Here is a 21,364-nt window from a genome sequence, read left to right as displayed (position 1 = left end):
ACATTTAAAACTATATATTTTCTTAATTGCCTCTCTTATTATAATGATTATATTTTTAAATTAAGAACTAATATTGCTTGTGTGTCTCTGTTGCCCCCTATGCAGGGCAGAATGGGTGTGTGTCCCCTGCTCCTGCTTCTTGCTGTTGCCCTCGGGGCCTCAGCCCAAAACCAAAACACAACTACAGGTATGACTAGCATCAGAAGGACATCTTTAGGTTGACCTGATTTAATATTAGATGCTTCACCCTTACAGGCGTCCTTTTCTTTTCTTTGTTTCCTTCTTTTTTTTTTTTTTTTTAAGCCGGTCCTTTAAGTGTTACTAATAACCAGGATGGGACGACCGTCACACCCTCCAACAACCCAACAGATACACATGCAACAACCTCCAAAGCCCCGCCCACATCTGCAGGTCCCACAACCGTCCCACCAACCCCAACAAAAGTGCAATCAGAGACCATCGAATCAACAACAGCAGCTCCCCAAGATGCAGCTGGGGGTCAACCTGATTCCCCGTCACAAGGGCTCTCATCGACGGCTTCTCCCACTACCCTCTCATCTACGACCACACAAGAAACTTTCACTTTCACTACGACAACCCTGGCGCAAGACCACACTTCATCAACCACCACGCAAAGTAGCGCCACAGACGGTAAGTGTTGGTTTACCTGACAAGATAGAGTTTCAAGGAGCCTTTATGTTCCCAAGATCCTCAAAGGTGTAGAGATACCTATAAAGGGCACCGTGACAGAGCAGATCATGGGATATCATCACAGAGCTATTGGCTATTAGCTGCCAGAACAATCCGGTTTCAACAGTTTCACTAAAAATAACAGGAAGCATGTTATTTTTTTTTTTTTTTTTGAAGAACACCAAATGTATAACACATTTTATTTGTGGTACTCCATGTAAACTCTCCTTGGAAAGCCTCTCAGAGCCTCCTGTGGGTCCAAAATGCCTTTATGTTCATATGAAAGGCTTAATTTGGGAGGGTTTGCATTTGCAAACAAGCCCTATCAACGCGAAAGGTAAATTGAAATTCACTGTAGACATGTGTTGCAGATGAGCTTGTATTCGTAGCTTTTCGTGACGCCGTTTAGAGAGACAAGATGTTGATTTGGACCATTTGAACTGAATGTTGCTGCTGAATAAATGGAAAACTGTCTTAATTTTTTCATCAAAATCAGACCAAGCGTTCATCTCATAGGGGAAAGCTTTACTTTGGCTTCAGGTTTCAGAGCTTTCACCATATCTGAAGGAATAAACCTGGGTGGCCTAAATAGGTCTTAGAGTCGATCCCCTGTTTTGATTTGGTTAAGGATTCTAATAAATCTTTAAGTTTTTCATACCTTTAATTATTTATGTTGTGTTTATATTGCTGAGATACTTTTTCATTGCGTTTCTCAAAAAGGTTTTCACAGGCAGAGCAAGATAGGGGAATTTTACTAGAAAGCCTAAGTGGTTTCTGTGTTATTCATGGGGCATGGCACTGCCAAAAAGCTAAGAGCAATGGGAGTGAAGCAAGCAAGTCAATCTTTAATATTTTAGATAGGTGAACATTTTTTTGCTTTTAGCTTCCGTTTTAGCCATTCTGGAAATATCCTTACGTGACATTTTTACATTTGATCATTCATCCACAGAAATACCACATTAAGAGCCCTCTTCACCATCTGTCTCACACGGGAGCTGAGTGGAGGCTGCAGCTCCGCGGATGCATTTATACCGACTGAACTTTGCTGCACTTTGTTGCGCTGCTGCCTCAATGTTACTATTTTATCAGGATTTCATGTGATAGGCTGAATCTAAGCAGCACATAATTTTGAAGTGGAATTAAAACACAAGAGTCTTAAAAGCTTTTAGTTAAAATAGGGGACCAGCAAAATGAGTTGAACACACTCTTAATTAGTGTCCCAAAAATTGCATCTGATGCAGACACCTGCCTTCGCTGCAACCTAATCATTAATAACTTTATTTTTTTTGCATTTTTTGTTTTTGCTTCAATGGCTTCATGCCGTTCATACTGCACTCCTTGATGCTCAATTGCTCTTTTTTTTTTTTTTTGTGAAATGGATTTTTTCATGTTGCCGTTCATATTTCAAAATATATGTGACTTCTATGTGATCTCCTGTGTGAACTGTAGACATACAACACAATTGTCCCGCATGCGCAGTAGAGGACGCAATGACGTCACAGGCCAGCGTGCCCTTTTTTTCCCCGGAAGTAAACATGGATGATAGTGCCGACGCGCATCTAGCGGCCTTTTCCAACCATAAAACCACAATCTTTTCAATATGTTTAAACATAAATACTGCTCTCTGTATCATCATCTGCCATGGTTGTTGTTTTTCTTGCCGCTTCTGCGTAGCAAGACGCATAATAGTGACCACTGTCGGGTATTGATGACGTTCAGGTCGGATGAATGCGACCTGGCCGTTCACACACAGGTCGCATTTGAAAAGATCAGGTTCGTATCGGATTCAGGACCACATAGCCAAGTGGCCCCTGGTCGGATTGGAAAAATCTGATGTTGTTGTTCAGACTGCCATGAAAAGATCAGATCCAGGTTGCATTTGGGCAAAAAAATCGGATTTGGGTCACTTCAGGCTGCAGTGTTAACGTAGCCTTGGATACATGGAAAAGAGGGGGTATGTCAGGCTTGCCATGTTTAAAATAAAACTTTCCCATGTAGGGGGGACAGCAAACCAGAAAGAATGTGCTCTTGTCTATAGCTGAAGTATTCGTTTTTGCAGAAATTCCACACAGCAGGTCAACCTTAACGCTTCTCGTTTTAAAATCTATGCTTTCAGCTTGTTCTGTGACCTTTTGCATCATTGGCGCTGTCCTCCATGTCAGGTTATGGCATGCAGTGCTTCATCCAACCGGCAATCACTTTTAGATGCAAAGTGTGAGTTCAGGGAACTTGGAACGTGATCAACAATGATTATTGCATTCCAAACCCTCCTTTGTGAGTCTCATTGATACAGAGCACTCTTGTACTGAAATTATTATATACTATTATAAAAAAAAAACATTTTAGACCCAACCTTATTTTTTTACTTTTCTTGTTCTAATAGTACCGTATATCACCTGAGAAATGCAGTAAACAGAGAAAATAAAGGTGGTGTGAAAACATCCTTTCCATCACCGAACAAAAATAGTTTTAAATTCAATTAAATTCAGTTTATTTATATAGCGCCAATTCACAACACATGTCATCTCAAGGCACTTTACAGTTCACCAGATCATACAGTCAAATTGATTTAGTTTTCTATCTAAGGAAAACCAGTTGATTGCATCCATTCATTCATTTAAATGCAATCACTCACACTAAGCATGCTTTGAGCGACAGTGGAGAGGAAAAACTCCATTTTAACAGGAAGAAACCTCCAGCAGAACCAGGCTCTGCTGAGGCCGAGTGGGGTTCAAGGAGACAGAAGCAGAGATACAAAAAACTGTAACTGTAAAAGGCCAGGAAACGCACAGCTAAATCCTGAAACAATATCGGGGATCCCCTAATCTAAGGACAACACTTGTAAACGTGAAACCAGAACTACAATGCAGTGGTTCACATTAATTCTAGTATTTTATAGAAATAACCATATACAATGAAGCCTGTAGCAAAGCTTGAAAATGTCTGTTATAGCTATTTTATAAGGAAAAAGTATCAACAATTGTCAGTTTCTAATTCCTCGAAAGCTGCAGTTACAGTGGAAGTTGGATTTATCCCAAGAGACTGTGATAAAATATCTTTGAAATCTATGCATCACTTTCATTTCACAAATATTCACTGCTCTGATTCGGTTTTTAACACCAGATCCTAATTAAAAAAGCAATGCTTTGTGCTATTGAAATAAAAGGGCGAGGGTCGTGCATCTACATGTAGCCCCAGGCTGTCTTCCTTAATGAAGAAAATATTGATTATTAATATTGATTCATGACTAATAAATGTGGAAGTTTAATACTTTTGTGAAGGAAACCGTTTTGCTGCATCACCTCTGAGAAATTATCCAAAGAATTTTGCAGCCAATAAGCATAAACTAATCGGTCAGTTTGAATAAGACATATGTGACTCGACTATATAATCCCCCTATTATATAACTTGATGGCTTTCCGTTCCGAAGGTATTATGCAATTGGTCCATTGTCTCTCTCTCTGGACATCCTTGAGGCTGGAGTGGAGCACAGCGACCGGCTCTAAATGGCATCGGATCCATCAAGGCTGTGTCAGTTCCACATGACACTCGCTGCCTTTTGTTCTCACGCTCTCCTCAATGAACATATTGTCCGACTGAAAACACTGAAAAGTCTGGCAGATTGTGCGTAAAAATGCAGCTTCACTGCTTCTCGTGTTCCTAAATGCTTCTCCCAGACAGAGCAAAAGTCAAGTGATGTATTTAGAGTTGTTTTTTTTTATTTTTTATTTTTATTTTAATCACGTTGAACAAATGATTTTTGTTCTTTAGCGCTCTGACTGTATGATGAACGTTAGTTAAGTCTGTTCTGTTGTGGCACCCCAACGTGTTTCACTCAGACTTAGAACACTTTATTAATCCCACCGGGGGCAATGCATTCGAGCAGTACACGAGGCAAAAGAAATAAATAAACGTGTAATGACATTTAAAAAAGAAAAGATGATTTAAAAAGAAAAACTGTGTCAGGGAGCTTTATAACCAACATTAATAATAATTAAAAAAGTAAGAAACATAGTAAAAAGATTCACTGGCTGCACGTTGAGTACAGGCACGTTTTGTTTACCAAACTCCACTTGTTATTTAAGCAGACCTCATCTTTTGTTGTAATCATGGCAGCCAAAGGTCACAGAGAAGATCTGCACATGGAGGGAATAGGTACAAAATACATGACCTATTGTGATTTGCACGAAGAGCAAAACGAAGGATGGCTACTATGAAGTTTAATTCGTTATTGTTCTTTTTCACAATCGGCTGTGCTGTAAGGCTTTTGATAATAAAACAACTTTTATATCTAAACTTTGAATGATTTTTGTTCAATTTACCGCAAACATTCAGTCTCATATCGATTCCATACAGATGCCGCTATAGTGAATGGTTTATCTCTTCTGTTAAAAAGTGATTTATCTGTTCATTTCTTAACACGTGGAGAAGGAGGAGGAGGGGGTCCAAAGCCTGTAACATATTAATGGATTCCCAGTTTGGATTCCTTTGTCCCAGGTTTCAATTTGACTTAATAAACTACAGCAGTGGCTAAAAGCAAAGCTCAGTCAAGAACATCATTGAAATCGATGAACGATAACTTGGTAACTCGGAACTGCGGTGCAGTTATGCATCACATGTCTTCAGGACTGCATTTACTTCTTTTTAGTTTAATTTTTTGACAACAACAGGTCTTTTCTCCCAGCAAAAGTTTTTCCTTGACCAAAGGAGTAAAAAAACAAATCTGATGTTTTAACAACCTGTCCCATAATCCAGCCATGGTTTCTTATTATTGCTGTAAATTATAGCTTTCTAAAAACTCTTTGTCTTTCTCCTGGTAGTGATTGTTTTAAAGTTGGGCAGATTGCTGATGTCCTACAACCAAAACAATCTGCCTATCAGCATTGTAAAAACTAAAATGGGAAAAGTACTTTGATAGTTGATAGATAGATGCTTATCTCCACTCTGAGCAGGTCACCAGTCTATTACAGGGCAAGACGGAGAAGCCATTTCACACAATAGTCATATTTTTGGACTACCTACTGAGTATCTGGGAACAACCCACCCCTTTAATATCGTTTTCATGATAGACCTGCAGTATAGACTTGGAGAACCATGTCATCACACAGATTAATCATTTCAAATGACGCAGAGTCGAGATCTTACTGTACCTTTGATGGGATTGAGACCTTCCTCTTCCTAATTGATATCAACAGCAGTAATGGAACAGAAATATACAGGTCAGTCTTGCAAAAGGCAGACAGCGTATTACTGACCTGCGGCAGAATTTGTAAAAATCCTTAGAAAGCTAAAATTATGCTAAAAGTTTGCAAGTGTTCAATCTGTGGAGTTACTCGAGTAGGCAAATCAAAATCCCCTGATATTATTTTATATCAACTACATCACTCATATCTGAGGCTTTTTAATTATGAATGTGGGACATGACAGCTCTAATGGCCATCCTATGGGTTTAATACCTTGAAAGTTTTTAAATCAGGCGTGTTGCATTACTGCATATTAGAGAAACGTGTCAGCCAGCTAACTAAACCGTTATTTTCTTAAAACCTTGTTATACCCTCCTGATATATCATGTCAATGTCTATTTCTGACTCATTGAATGTAGGAACTGTTGGGTTTTAGGAAGAACTGTTGTCATAATTGGTAGGCACTGAATCATTAGGATGTAGGTGTTGGAAGTATTCTGTAGACTGTTGTTGACTTGTAAGTTGGTGTTTCCTTCTGTTCTTCTATAGACCTAAAATCTGTTTTTTGTTTGTTTTTTTTATTTTGCAAAAAACAGTTCTCCTCCCACTCTGCTGAAGCTGTTGATGCAACAAAAACCTTGATGGATCAAATAATTTTTCTAACTTGGTCGGACTTTTTCTTCCCCACTCTAAAACAGATGGAGACGATCCAGATGAGTCTGAGGAAATGCAAATAATCGCCGTGATGGTGGCCCTGTCCTCCGTGCTGGTCATCGTCTTCATCATCATCATCCTTTACATGCTCAGGTCAGTCAAAGTATTCTTTTCTCTTCAGACAGCAGAGCCCTGTGTTAAACCGCTGGACGTGCTGCTGCCGCCACACGATGACTGACTGACTGAACTGCTAAAACTGCATGATTGCTCTGCTTTGATGTTTGATAGATTCAAGAGGTACAAACAAGCAGGAAGCCATTCTAACTCCTTCAGATTGACCAATGGCAGATCAGATGATACAGGTAAAACACCCACATGAACACACAGGAGATGTATGCCAAGGTGTGCTTTTTATTTGTTTCCGTGATAAAAACCCAATTTAATTGTTTTTGGTCACACTGCCAAATATTTACCAGCAACTTGATGAAAGCTGTTGATCTTGTTTTTCCTGATAACCCGTGATGGATTTTGTCTCCCGACCGATAGCATTAACTGTTTTCAAGAGGCATTTGTTTATTGTGATTACCTAATCAACGGGGCTTCCATCATTGCGTTGCTGTGTCACACTGCCCTCTGCTGGGCATTTTACAAACTGATGATGAATGTTGAAGTGAGGTTTCCATCCTGAATGGTAGTTCCATTCCACTTTATCTCATTTCTCTATCTCCCTTCCCCTCCAACTCCCCCCCCCTCCCTTTTCCACTCTCGCCTCCTTCCTTCCCGGTTCTTGGAGCAGAACTCCAGAGTGTGCCGCTATTGGCTCGGTCTCCCAGCACAAACAGGAAGTACCCACCCATTCCCGTAGACAAACTCGAGGAAGAAATGAACCGTCGCATGGCTGATGACAACAAGCTCTTCAGGGAGGAGTTTAATGTAAGACAAACTGAAGCAAACATCCTCTGATAGCACACAGAGGTCTGGAGCTTAAAGTTAAAGATCAATTCGAAACTATTTTTAATGCTCCTTATAAAAGTTGGGGAAACGTTCATCTGAGATGCAGTCTAAAAAAAGGTGCCGATGTGCTCAAGCATGTTGAATATGACCTATATTATCTGTTAACATTAAGCATTTTTATATTACCTGGTCATAAATCAAAGTTCTGTAAATCATCTGCAGACTGATTTAAATGATTTAACTGAAATCATTTAAACAACTGAAATCTGTCACTCTGTAATCTTTAAGATTAAAAACAACAATCAAACTTTGATGTCACAGCAAGTCTGCTGCAAGTCCTGCTGCTCAAATGTTTTTAGCATCTGATGAAAAGAAAACTTTGTTGCATGAAGGTAGGATGTTGAAAGCATGTTGCCCATAATAAGCAACCAATCAGTCACATAGCTTGAAGTTCCAATCAGAGTAGAGGAGCTGAGCACAACCTGCAGCCTTAAAAGTAAAGCAGGGCGGTAGATTTTCACCGCCGACAGGCAGCCAGCATGTGGTATTATGGGATGTGTTAAGTGATCGGTTTTGTTGGGACTGAGTTGATCCTTGCTGTGTTTGAGGTTTTGTTGACATATTACCAGTGTTGTCAGTGTGCACAGGGAAAAATAAATATGGATGGGATCTGTTTTGTTTGACCAAAGATGAGATGTGCAGAAATTTTTTTTTATTAATAAACAGGATAACATAAGCTTTCAGGGTGAACAAGAGTTTATCAGAAGTTTGATGTTTCATATTTGACCGGAGACCTTCGGTTTGTGTTTTCTGAGCTAGTTATAAGGTTTGCTAATTTATTGTAGTGATTTGTGAACATTCTTTCCTTGGTTTGTTTGTCTTCTTGAGCACAGTTAATCAGGCAAAAATAAAGGAGTCGGCATCAGAGAAACTGTTAAAAAGGAAAGAACCCTTGGACAGAGAAAAAAAAAGTTATTTAATCTGTTAAGCTTTATCACCTAATAAGTAAAGTTAAATGTTGATTTAAATGGTAAATCTGCATAAGAATAATTATATCTACAATGTATAGGAGGAGTTTCATAGAGTTGGCCAGAAATGTTCAGAAGTAAGATGGGAATCTGTTTTAGGTTCTCTTGGCAGTTTTTTTGCATCTCAATATAGGAATTATATTGTTGGATTGAAAATAAAAATGATGTCATGATATAGGGATATAGGTTTACGCTGCCATTCAGCCCTAGACCTAAATTCAGTAGATCTGTGGCAATTTTATAGTAGAGTTGACCAAAAATATTTCACTCTACATGGCTGAACCTGGTATTAACAATCCTCAGATGTGTTTGTGATTAAAGATATAGGAGACTATAACTATATGCACAAACCGCATGTTTTAGGTTTTGTTTGTAAAAATAGATCACTCTTTAAATTTAAAATGATCAGCTCTGTTTTGTTGATCTAATTCTTTTAAAAAAAATAAATAAATACATGAAAGATTAGAAAAAAAGTGAAAACAAGGGATAAAAATACTTTCCTATGGTAGAGAGGACTATAACTGATTTCTAAACAAACACTACTTCAAATATATAATACATAGCATTTCATGTTTCTTTTTTATAAAAAAAAAAACAAAAACAGGATATGATAACCTTTGAACTAAGATGAATGATAATCAAGAGAACTATCTTAATTAAAAAAAAGAAGGTCTTCCTCAAAGTGAACAAAAAGTTTCAAAAGTTGCAACAGATTTATAGAAAAATTATCTTAAGGCTACGAGCTGTTAGATATACTTTTAAGATTTAACTGTAATTGGTCAGATATCAGGATATGAGATGTTCATTTATCTTTCTTTCATTTGGTCCTCATATGTGTTTCCATTGTTTAGGCCCTACCGGTCTGCCCCATTCAGGCATCATGTGATGCGGCTTCCAAAGATGAGAACAAAGAAAAGAACAGATATGTCAACATCCTGCCATGTGAGTGATACCTGAATGCTGAGTCAGGCTGCACAAGTAATGACATATTTATTTCTAACCACACCTGGGTTGGTTACTTTCCACTCACCAGGGATTGAGTTAACAGATACATATAGTATTTTTTCTCTTTTTACCAATAACTTCTCCTTTTGTTTCAGACGATCACTCCAGGGTTCATCTCTCGTCTCTGGAAGGAGTCCCAGATTCTGACTTTATCAATGCTTCATTTATAAATGTTAGTACTTGCTCATTATTTTTATTCCATAAGAAAATATCTACTTCTGTTAAATATGCTGTAATCTCTCCTTTTGGTATTTTTTGTTGCAGGGGTACCAAGAGAAGAATAAGTTTATTGCAGCTCAAGGTGAGGGCGGCGGCAGAAGCTGTGCTGTCGTTCGCTGCTTATCTCAATGATTCCTCTGTGCTGATTGTAATGTTCCTTCTGATCTCAAAGGGCCAAAGGAGGAAACAGTGAACGATTTTTGGAGGATGATTTGGGAGCAGAACACAGCCACCATTGTCATGGTGACCAATCTGAAGGAGAGAAAAGAGGTAGGCGAGGAAGATCTTCCTTAGAACTGCTTTAACATATTTGCATTTAGATGGTTAACCTTTGATTTGAATATTTAAAAAAACTACTAATATGCTGATAAGTAGTGGTTTTAACGAATGTGGGGGGGGGGGGGTAATTAACAACTTTATATCTCTAAATTTCCTGTTTCCTCTAATGTTACAGTTCTGGTGAAAATGGAAACCAATGTGCAGGTGTTTGATTCTTTTATTTTCAGTGTAAGTGTGCGCAGTACTGGCCGGACCAGGGCTGCTGGACATACGGGAACATCCGCGTGTCTGTTGAGGACGCAGTGGTTCTGGTTGACTACACAATCCGCAAATTCTGCATCCAACAGGTATTAAAAAAAAAAAAAAAAAAAAGTGTTTTTTGGGGTTTTACTCATTAAAGAGTTGGAAAATGGAAAATTACTCATCATATTGCACAGCTGAAAGGCTAGACAACCTCTTAGCTTGGATATTAAATATTAGGGTTCAATATCTGTTGGTTTGAAGCATCTTTGTAAATACATACATATTAACAAAGCGGCATCTTATCTACGAACATCATTGTTAAAGAAACGGATAAATGGCAACATGAAGGACAGAAAAGGAAACAAAAATATTCCCCTTGAAGTGAGGAAACTGTTTCGCTTTTTTCTTTAATGCTACCTACTTTTGAATCTGTCTGGTTGAAATGCTGCTGCTTGGTTGCATTAAAATAATGCAAATCAAGAAAACAACATAAATCATTATTTCCCAGCTTTCCCTTTTTAGTTAGTTTAGGCTTGTAGCTACTGGTTATATATCTTTTTATGATGAAAGTGGAGAACTAACAGGATTTGATAAGATCTCCTCGACAATCTCAGTGTATGTTTAATTTATAAGATGTGAAATAGTAATTAAGACAAAATCAAATCATGTAGATGTTAAAATGTATACCCTGGTGGTGATTAGCAGTCCTCTGGTTGTATGGTACTAGCATTCCCAATTCCGTTTACAATGTGTCACCAGGAGGACTGAAAGAATTTGGTGGATCAAATTTGCTATTTATGAAGATTTAAGTTTTGGAAAATCTGGATTGTATTTTTACAAAAGCACTACTGAAGATTCCATTGTTCAGAATATTTACAGCATGTTTCTGTTTGTTCTTAGAGTTATCCAACTCTATATATCTGCATGGACCAGAACAATGTTAAAGAAAGTGTATTTGTCACAACTATAGCCCCAAATAGTTTTTGTTAAATTAAAATTCTACAGAAATACGTTGGTGTTATATTCTGGTACATGCATTTTTCCCACACATATACGTTTAATTCAGCAGCCACGTCCAGATGGCAGCTGCCATAAAATGAGAGAGTGATCGGCCCAGATTAGATGTAGTGAGATGTGAAAGCCAACTTCAGCCGTCCGCTTCGCCTGATGCCGGTGCAGTTTGTTATTGGAGCTCTGCTGCTCTGAAAAATCCAGAGCCTTTAAAGTAGGATCGGGCTGCATTTTTGGAAATCTACGTTCCCACCTGGAAACCTCTTGATATCTAAAATATCATTATCAAAGCAAGGCGTTTATGCACTCACCTTTTTCTCTGATGCTTTTATAAACATCTGTTTTAGGTGGGGGATGTTTCTGGAAAGAAGCCTCAGAGGCTCATAACTCAGTTCCACTTCACCAGCTGGCCAGATTTCGGGGTTCCCTTCACTCCAATCGGTATGCTCAAGTTCCTCAAGAAAGTCAAGAACTGCAACCCAAATTATGCAGGCCCTATTGTTGTTCACTGCAGGTTAGTGTCTGGCTGGATGTTTGTTGTTTCTTACACATTTGGTTACAAGAAGGTGTTCCTGTCTCACAGTGCGGGCGTGGGAAGGACAGGTACGTTTATAGTGATTGATGCCATGTTGGACATGATGAACACAGAGAGGAAGGTGGACGTGTTTGGCTTCGTCACCAGGATAAGAGCCCAGCGCTGTCAGATGGTCCAGACCGATGTACGTTTAATCTTAACAAGCCCCGTCAAATGGAAGCACAAAGTAATGAATATCAGTCAATAATCATCTCCCTTTATTCCTCACAGATGCAGTATGTTTTCATCTTCCAAGCATTGTTAGAGCACTACTTGTATGGAGACACAGAGCTAGAGGTGACCTCGCTAGAGTGCCACTTAGCTAAACTTGGTGCTAACTCACCTGGAGCTGGCTGCAATGGGCTTGAAGCTGAATTTAAGGTCTGCTTCTGTGTTATTTGCTTGTTAAAAAAAGAAAATCTACATTAAAGTTTAGCATGAATAAAATAAGTATTTTACAACCTCCAGAAACTAACATCAATCAAGATTCAGAACGACAAGATGAGAACGGGCAACCTGCCTCTGAACATGAAGAAGAACAGAGTGCTACAGATCATTCCATGTGAGTTGTTAATAATAATACATTTTATTTAACAGCACCTTTCTTGACACTCAAGGTCACTTTACAAATAATACAAAAGATAAATAAAAAGAGATGGAAATACAAAATACAGATACAGGAACATAAAAAAAAAACAATCATGGATAGGGAAAAAAGCAGTATATTCACAGATAAGCGAGCTGGAACAGATGGGTTTTGAGTCTGGCTTTGAATAAGGGGAGAGAGTCAATACTGCGGAGGTCGGGAGGAAGTGAGTTCCAGAGCTGGGGAGCAGAGCGGCTGAAAGCTTGTTGTCAGGGGTTGTTGATTTGAGTGCAGTTCATACCTGCTAATGAAGCCCAAATACATCAACGTTCTCTCATTAACAGATGAGTTTAACAGAGTCATCATTCCTGTCAAACGGGGAGAAGAAAACACGGACTATGTCAACGCCTCCTTCATTGATGTAAGTGTTTAAGAAATGCTTGATCCACATCTTTTAGAATTTAACCAAACTCCTCCCTTTTTGGACGATCTTTCCTGTCTTTCCTCTTGCTGGTTGCAGGGCTACCGTCAGAAAGATGCTTACATCGCTAGTCAGGGACCCCTGCTGCACACCATAGAGGATTTCTGGAGGATGATCTGGGAGTGGAGGAGCTGCTCTATTGTTATGCTCACCGAACTGGAGGAGAGAGGACAGGTGTGTCCAAGAACTACGTTATAAATCTGGTTATTAACTAAAATAGATTGATTTAAGCCTTATGCTCAGTTCTGATAAATAGACATTATTGTCTGGTTGTTTTTTCAATGTGCAAAATTTTGCTAAAGTATAATTGCTGATATTAAAAATGCTTCTATGAAATAAAGATAAACCAGTACAACTTATTTATATATAAACTTAAAACTATTGTTGGAAGGTTAGAAGTGGGGAGGGTAGGGGTTCATCTTGCTGCAGTCTGACCTTTAGGTGTCGCTGAAAATTAAACACATTAGCTTCAACAATGAAACAAAAACAACATCGGAGCTTCCCATGACATCATGGTGCAACTGCTGAATGCACTAATGAATCTGTGAACACCTGCTCGTAATCGACCAGTGCGCTGAAATCTACCAAAAATTTCAGCATGATGATGTATTCTGAAATATTTCCATGAGTCAGGTTTAGCTTTGTGACCACTGACTGTCCATGTTAGTATCACCACTACATGTGTTAGTAAGTCACTAGTTTTAGTTTGGCCTGAATTTCAACGGATCAGTGGTTCTCCTAACCTTTGGTTCTTGATGGTCTGCTTCGTCAGGACCTGTTAAGTGCTGAAACAGCAACAGGTTCATGAGCAGCAGTAGGTACTTCATGTCCAGATCTAAGGTAGCAGAGCTCCTGTTGCTTAAACTAGTGAAGAAGGAAATTCTGGTTCTGATGCAATCCTGTCATAATACACCAAGGTATCACGTTCAGACCTAGACTGTTTTTTCCAGCAGGAGATGGTTTCATAATCCGATTTATCATGTTTTCTTCTCCTGTCACATGGAAGGCCTTCATAGCCTGCCAGAACCAATATCCATTCATCCATCTTATCCCAAGTGGGGTCGCTAGGGGTGCTGGTGCCTATCTCCAGCTGTCTATGGGCAAGGGGCGGGGTACACCCTGGACATTCACACACAGAAGAAGCCAATTAACCTAACAGTCATGTTTTTGGACTGTGGGAGGAGGCCGGAGTACCCCGAGAGAACCCACGCATGCTCAGGGAGAACATGCAAACTCCATGCAGAAAGACCAAAAACCAAAAATGACTCTATTATCTGCAGCAAGACCTGGGTCCTAACAACCTTCCTGTTGGTATCTTTATATAGTCCTTCATGGCTGCTTTTCTTTTTTTTTATTTTATTTATTATTTCATTTCATTTGATTAATTTAATTTAATCTTATAATGTTCTTGAGAAATGGGTCCAATCCATGGAAATGTAACCTCGTATCTTACTTAAGACTGAAAGAATTTGCTGCTAACATTATGTGAAGAATATATAAAAAGGGGAGTGGTGGCCTAGTAGTTGGAGCATAGAGCTAGGAATCCTGAGGTTCTGAGTTTGAGCCTCACTCCCACAGGCTGCCACTTTGGGTCTCTGAGCAAGACCCTTAACCCCCCATTGCTCTCCAGGCGCCACACAATGGCAGCCCACTGCTCCCCAAGGGGATGGGTTAAATGCAGAGGTAAATTTATCCAATGTGAGATCAACAAAGTTAAATTATTATTACTATTAGTACGTATAGTGCGGTATGTTGTGGTTACGGCTGATGAGTGCATGTCTCAAAAGAGGTTACTCTTCAAACTTTCAGATTGTATGCATGAAATTATAATTTCCAAATAGAAAATAAGCCTAAAAGTTCTCAGTTCCATGCAGTTCTGATAAACCTCATGATCTTTTTGCATGCTTGTGTCCTTTAGGAGAAGTGTGCTCAGTATTGGCCCAGTGATGGAGTGGTGTCACACGGGGACATCATCATCGAGCTGAAAAGGGAGGAGGAGAATGAGAGCTACACGGTTCGGGACCTCTTGGTCACCAACAACAGGGTGAGAAAGGACTTGGACCAAACCTCTGCTCAGCTCTGCCTAATCAGAGAATGGCCCAGCAGCCTCTTTGTTGTACTGCACATGGTGAATGTTGTTGTTGATGATGTCCAGGAGAACAAGGCTCGACTGGTGCGTCAGTTTCATTTCCACGGCTGGCCAGAGGTTGGCATCCCTACAGATGGTAAAGGCATGATCAACATAATCGCTGCGGTGCAGAAACAGCAGCAACAGTCTGGCAACCATCCCATCACAGTTCACTGCAGGTAAGAATATTGACCCCAGATTAAGCTCTTCTCATTTATTTGTGTTCTGAATATGATTATACCAATTGAATAGGGACACCAACGGTTCAATGTGTCTCGTATCTCAGTGTTTACCACTGGGAGGCTGCTTGAACTGATGCTTTGTGTTTGCAGTGCCGGTGCTGGCCGGACAGGGACTTTCTGTGCTCTTAGCACAGTTCTGGAGAGAGTGAAGGCAGAGGGCATCCTGGATGTCTTCCAAACAGTGAAGAGCCTCAGACTACAGAGACCGCACATGGTGCAGACACTGGTAGGAGCCTCTCAAACCAAAACAGTTTGGTTCTTAAATGAACTGCTTCTTTGTCAGTGACTTTTATCTCAGATAGAAAATGGACTGTGGTTATATTACTACATCAGGGGGGGTTACAGAAATATATAAAATAGAAGTTGAAAGATTTATTTAATACCCTCTTAGTACCACTTCACCTTAGCTGCTGGATGATAGAATAACAGCTGCACAGCTCCATGACCTCACAGCAAGGTTCTTAATCTACCTTTTTATTTCTCCTCTTACCGTATAAGACGCACATTTTGCCCAGTTTCATGAACAAAATGATTTTCTGTTTCTGTTCTGCAACAGAACCAACCTTAAAATCAAATGTCTATACAAGAGAAAATAGGATCACTGAAAACAAACTGTAGTGCCTAGCTCAAGCCATTTGATGATTGAATTACCTTAGCAGGAAATCACAAGTAACATGCCTAGAAAAATGATTGAGGCTTAACTAAATATATTAGAACTGATTTAATTACTTTAGGTATATCTTAATAAAGTTGTATATCTTTAAAAATCTAGTTTATTCTAGGGATTCTGCTCTATAAGGGAACTTATGTTTTCTAAAGATGTTATACACAGGATAGAAACAAAGTGGGCCTTTACGTGATGGTTTACTACAAATCCATTTAATGACAGCAGCAATCAGGCGAAGAAGTAACTGTTTATTTTAGTTTAATTTTCATGTTGGCTTCTGTCTGTCTGTTGTGCAAACCAACCATAGTAGAGCAAAAAACTAATGTTACTATACCAGCAAAACATTTAGCATGTGGCTACAGCAAGCTGCTAATGTAATATCCCTGCTAATGTATTGAGCTTATAAGCCTAACAAGCTTTTGGAAAGTGTGTCGTCTGTAAACATTCATCGCTGCACAGCAACTGCTACAGGATTACAGCTACAGTAGTAGCCATTCAAAATTTCCCTACTTTGGTTGATGGGCCATTGGCTGGTCCCGTATAATTCTTTTTTTTAAATATCAGTATTTGTACTAAAATATTCTTTCTATCAGTATTTATGGACATGGAGATCTAAAGAGAAGCATCATCTCCTGGTCAGACCCTGTATTTCAGTGAAAGGGTGGAGTCAGAGTAAAAAATATGCAAAAGGGGGGTCACTCTTGTGGCTGGAAGTAGGAGGGGATTTAGCTGGGAAGTGGGCTGCCATTCGGCTGGCGCTTGACTGGGAAGAGCCATTTTGAATGTCTGCTACTGCAGGTTAGGCCTCACAGAATCCTCTGTGATCTCAGATCCTTTTCATATCAAGCTCAAAGCAGCACCTATAATGTTTTCTTACCTGCCCAGTCAGAAGTAAGCCATGTGGGCTTCAGTTTTCAGTCCCAAATCCAGCTGATGTCAAGCGTGTATCCCATATTTATCCCTGCATATTTTTGTCTCGACTCACGAGATGCTGCTATAATTTTTTTTCTAGGCAGTGCCACCTTTTAGTGGGCTTTGAGTAAATGTTGGTAGTTTGCTGACTGCAGAATAATTCGTTACTATACCTGACAGTGTTTGAAACAACCTTCTTCTACTACCACTGAAACAATCATGAAAATTCATGGAAATGTGGAAATTCAGCCCCAAATTGCAGCACACAGCCTATTCAATGCAATGGAAACAAAGGTGGTTTTGATTTTTAATGCTTCATCACAGATTAGAATAAAAAACTTGATGTGTGTGCAGTTTTTATCATATTAAAAGCAAACTCTGCATTCCACTTTTGTTCAAGATCATACAGTCCAGATAAGATTTTCCTTATAGGTTCAGTTTAAAAGGGCAACAGTCAGTGATTTAGGGAGCAATGCTATCTGCTTGTAAACAAAACACGTTAAGGCTAACTATGTCCTTACATTAGATCAGAGCTATCGTGTTTTTAATTTTTCCTTTCCGCATCATCTCCTCAGGAGCAGTATGAGTTCTGCTACAAAGTGGTCCAGGAATATATTGATGCGTTTTCTGACTACGCCAACTTCAAGTAGGGCCTTTCCGAGGAGCGACCAATGGATGGACATCCACATACACTTATTACGAGTATAAGCGTGTAGCAGAACACATACAATGTCTTGCAGCAACTGCATATTCCCGTTCTGAGGGAGGATAAAGAGAGACTGATGATGCAATCAGGGGATGGGAATAAACTACCCGCTGGAAAAGGGAACAGATGTCTACGCCTGGAGGACGGGGCGGCGCAGATGGACACAAAGTTACTGAGATGCCTTCTTGAATATTTTGTAAGGATGTTAATAACAAACCATCCCCCTTTTTTTCTTGCTTTACATTTTCACCCTCAACATGTGTATATATATATACTTACTGTGTTACATTTTATCACTTTGTTTTCAGACACAGTTTTGAGTTTGGCTGCATTTTCAAGTGGCACCTGTAATGTATTTTATTGGTATATACAGATATATAAAAAAATATAAATATATATGAATACAAACCAAATGTTTTGGTGGCTAATGTGCAACATCAAGCGTCAAGATAATGATGTTTGTTTTTGTTTTGTTTTTATGATTAAGGTTTAGCGAAAGAGACTTAAAGTGTTTTTAAACTTGGCCTGAGCCTCTTTGTAGCGACACGTTTCAGGTAGCAGAAGAGTTGACCCTAAACTGTTTTCTACTCCCAGATATTTCTAAACAAACTCACATGAGTAAAAGCCTGTTGCATCATCAATACGTGGCTGAAAACTTTATTCAAGACATCCACAACCTCTCTTTGTTTCAGGGGTTCGAAGCTGATTTGCAGTCCCAGGCCTGAACCTCCGTGGCGTAGCTCATAATCTCAGGTTTTCACTCATTATCGGCAGAATTTGAGTGTTTAAGCTCTAGTTTAATGTGGCAGAACGAATCCACTGTGTTTTCCTCCCATCACTGTCTGTAGTCTGCTATGTGCCAAAGTCCTTCACTCCCGTTTGCTCTATTAGCCCAAGACTTTCAGAACAAACTATCCAGCAGTAGAGATCCATGGATCGAAATCTAGCAGCTGATCTTCGGTTACTGTGAAGCTTTGACATGCAGATTCCGAATTTAGCCATTTCTGTTATTTCTGAACTACTGTGACACAAGAGCAGCGTGAAAAGAGATTTTTCTCACCTTCTAGCCATGAGAAGTCAATAATTATATAGACTAGTTACAGAGTGGCTCTCTGTTTATGCGAGGGCCATTACTGTAAAACAGGGTTTGACTATTTAAAAACAAAGACAAAGGAATTACAGTTAACATTTAAACCGTAAGAATCTCCTGTTAGCCATTAGCATCCCGCTACTAAAACAGCCTTCTGTGATGGCCCTTAATTTAGATCTTCTGCTGCGATGCCTTCCTTTTGACTTTAATGGGGCTAGAAATGACTATTATCAATGTATCTCCCTTCCCTCCTTTACCACTTCTACACCACAGAGTGCGCATGTTAGCGCTGCTTGCTAGCCTTAGATATGGTGCGTTCACCAATCAGGGAAAGATCAGATCAGGCTAAAATCAGTGTTCCAGTGACCTTGTTCATTCCTGGAGTCTAACTAAGCATTTATTTAAAAATTGGTGGACTTCAATATTAGCGGGTTTTTATTCCATAAGATAAGATGCTTCTCAAATGCTTTTAACTTCTCTGTTACAGCATCATCACCTCATTTGATAATGAGCCGAACCACAAATATAGGCAGAACTTTTTTCTTTTCCAATTTAAATTTGCAAATAGTAAAAATTCTGTTTATTTTTTTATGTTTTTCAATCTTTTTTTTTAAGCTTATATCTTCTTTAAGGGACGACGGCCATCTTTTTTCCCCCACCAGAAGAGGCTTAACCTGCCATCTTTGTGAAGATCCTAAGACTCTATTGTTTTACTTGGCTGCAGTAATCTTACAAAAACTAGGGTCACTTTTGAGGCTGTGCCCTTTGCGACTAATGAAAGAAAAGCGATTTCGTTCAGCAAAGGTCTGACATGAACAGAGTTTGAAAAATCTGATTGAACAAATCAGGGTTTCTTTTCCTTTGAAGGATTTAGTTTTTTTCGCAGCCCGTTTCATACATAAACCAAACACAGCCATTCTTGCGCACAATCTACATAACAATAACCTCTTGTATTTGATAACCTTTATAAAAGGAATGAGCACAATCAAATGATCTTGCTGCGGTTAGGAAGTGTGCGCTGAATTCAAAAGAAAAGATGATTGCATAATTTTGACCGTTTGAGCACTCATGCAATATTTGCACTAAAAGTAAAGCCCTTAAATCCACCAAAAGGTAAAGCCAGAGAGAAAACATGGTCTTGTATTTAGAAGAAGAAGGACGTCTAGGAATGTTTCAGAAGCTCCTTCAGGTCTCAGCTCCCCTCTTAGATCCATTTACATGGTTCCATTCCCTGAAACCGTGCATCCTTGCTTTTAAAGGCATAAAAATTGCCAGCACTCAATGGGAAGTGCCGTGAATCCCCCCCACCCCTTCATTAGTGCTGGGGCTGCCATTATGTTAATAGAAAAGGAGGTGTTTAGTGTTTCTGTGTGTGCTTAGGTTACATGGTATTTGTTGCGCAGTTTGATGACACTGCAGTTTGGAAGCCAAACATGACACTGTGCCAACCCACCAGAGGATCTATTATTTCTAAATTGAAATAAAAAGTGCCTCAGCAGTAGGGTTTATTTTTAAAGCCAGCCGAATCTCCAGGCTTAACTCTCCCGAGGTGTTGGAAGCAATGTTAACCTTTTGGGGGTTTTTTTCTTAACTGGCACGCTCGTCCCTCGCCATCCTCTATTTAACCGAGAAATCCTTTGTTGTATGGAAGAGGAGCCAAAATTCAAGACTGTGTCGATCACTCTTCCCTACACATTCCCTTCAGTTTCTATCCCTTGTATGAATAGACGAAACTAACGTTTAGATGCTTTTGTGACTAATTTAATTTGAATGTTTTGGCTTTATTTCCATATCAGTGAAAAATGGGTCCATTACAGCTAATCTGTTGTGGATTTCTTTGAGTAAATATGTATAGTTTTTTTTTTTTCTTTTAAGAAATGTAGTTCAATCTCTTATCACAATAAAAAGAATAACTCCCTTTATTTTCTAAGACATCCCATGTGAGCATTTTTGATGCCTCATTGAAATCATTAAGAAACAGCCGATAGCCGGAGTATAAAATCCATCTTGCTGCCACCTTTTTGTGTCCGTTATCAAACTTATTCCTTTAACTGTGTCCTTTGGGCGGTTTAAGTGGTCCACTTTCTCACCCCTCTTATGTACATAATGTAAGTTTATTTATATGTCATGTTGTCTGCTGCCTCACTTATTTTTCATTTCTGTCACCACCCCACCCATACACACTTTCATCTTTTTTTCCTTTTTTTTTTTTAAAGGTGTTAACTGAACTGTATCGGGACCATTTGAAATGTTAGATATTTTGGCCATTTTTAATTTGAAAAGAATGTCTTAAGCAATTTTTTTTAAGTATTTGTTTAAGTTGGTTTCTAGTGTTTTTGTTATTCATATATGTATATAATTATATATATGATAAAATTATATATAATTATATAATGCTAAATGGCCTTTATAAACAAGATACTGTTCGAACCTAATAAAGTGCTTGGAATTTTAACATTTGTACAGATTTTATTGTTCAAAATGCAATTAATCTTTTTTAACGGAATGTGCTCAAAGTTTTCTGTTGATTTGGAAAAGTTATTTAATGAATTAAATATTTAGTTTTGGTTCATAGATTTAAACTACTTGGATTATTTGTTTCCTAACCAGACATTGCTAATATATAATCCTGTTGGAGACTTTGGAACATTATGGCATTTGTGTGAGGAAAGAAAAGTAGTTTTATTTATATATATATATATATAAATAAAT

At 38.9% G+C, this 21,364-nt stretch overlaps 1 protein-coding gene across 2 annotated transcripts in view; it reads left to right on the top strand.

Annotated features, from left to right (window-relative positions):
• ptpra (protein tyrosine phosphatase, receptor type A) overlaps positions 1–21,107 on the top strand; it is a 37,521-nt gene extending 16,414 nt beyond the window's left edge. The window contains exons 3-22 of one of the 2 annotated variants that reach the window (XM_015401978.1): positions 106–187; positions 304–651; positions 6,572–6,680; positions 6,816–6,889; positions 7,324–7,460; positions 9,361–9,451; positions 9,610–9,686; positions 9,779–9,815; positions 9,906–10,003; positions 10,240–10,359; positions 11,614–11,780; positions 11,850–11,985; positions 12,072–12,221; positions 12,309–12,402; positions 12,771–12,847; positions 12,947–13,081; positions 14,826–14,951; positions 15,063–15,214; positions 15,368–15,503; positions 17,432–21,107. In XM_015401978.1, the coding sequence (XP_015257464.1) occupies positions 106–187; positions 304–651; positions 6,572–6,680; positions 6,816–6,889; positions 7,324–7,460; positions 9,361–9,451; positions 9,610–9,686; positions 9,779–9,815; positions 9,906–10,003; positions 10,240–10,359; positions 11,614–11,780; positions 11,850–11,985; positions 12,072–12,221; positions 12,309–12,402; positions 12,771–12,847; positions 12,947–13,081; positions 14,826–14,951; positions 15,063–15,214; positions 15,368–15,503; positions 17,432–17,506 (2,421 nt within the window). In that variant the 3' untranslated portion in view covers positions 17,507–21,107. Of the gene's footprint in view, positions 1–105; positions 188–303; positions 652–6,568; positions 6,681–6,815; positions 6,890–7,323; positions 7,461–9,360; positions 9,452–9,609; positions 9,687–9,778; positions 9,816–9,905; positions 10,004–10,239; positions 10,360–11,613; positions 11,781–11,849; positions 11,986–12,071; positions 12,222–12,308; positions 12,403–12,770; positions 12,848–12,946; positions 13,082–14,825; positions 14,952–15,062; positions 15,215–15,367; positions 15,504–17,431 lie in introns of both variants that reach the window. The other variant, XM_015401977.1, reaches the window with a different exon arrangement.
• Positions 21,108–21,364: the final 257 nt, after the last annotated feature.

The sequence above is a fragment of the Cyprinodon variegatus genome, unplaced genomic scaffold (assembly GCF_000732505.1).
Source record: "Cyprinodon variegatus isolate N-32 unplaced genomic scaffold, C_variegatus-1.0 Scaffold1280, whole genome shotgun sequence".
Classification (NCBI taxonomy): domain Eukaryota; kingdom Metazoa; phylum Chordata; class Actinopteri; order Cyprinodontiformes; family Cyprinodontidae; genus Cyprinodon; species Cyprinodon variegatus.
This window is presented reverse-complemented; position numbering and strand designations above follow the sequence as displayed.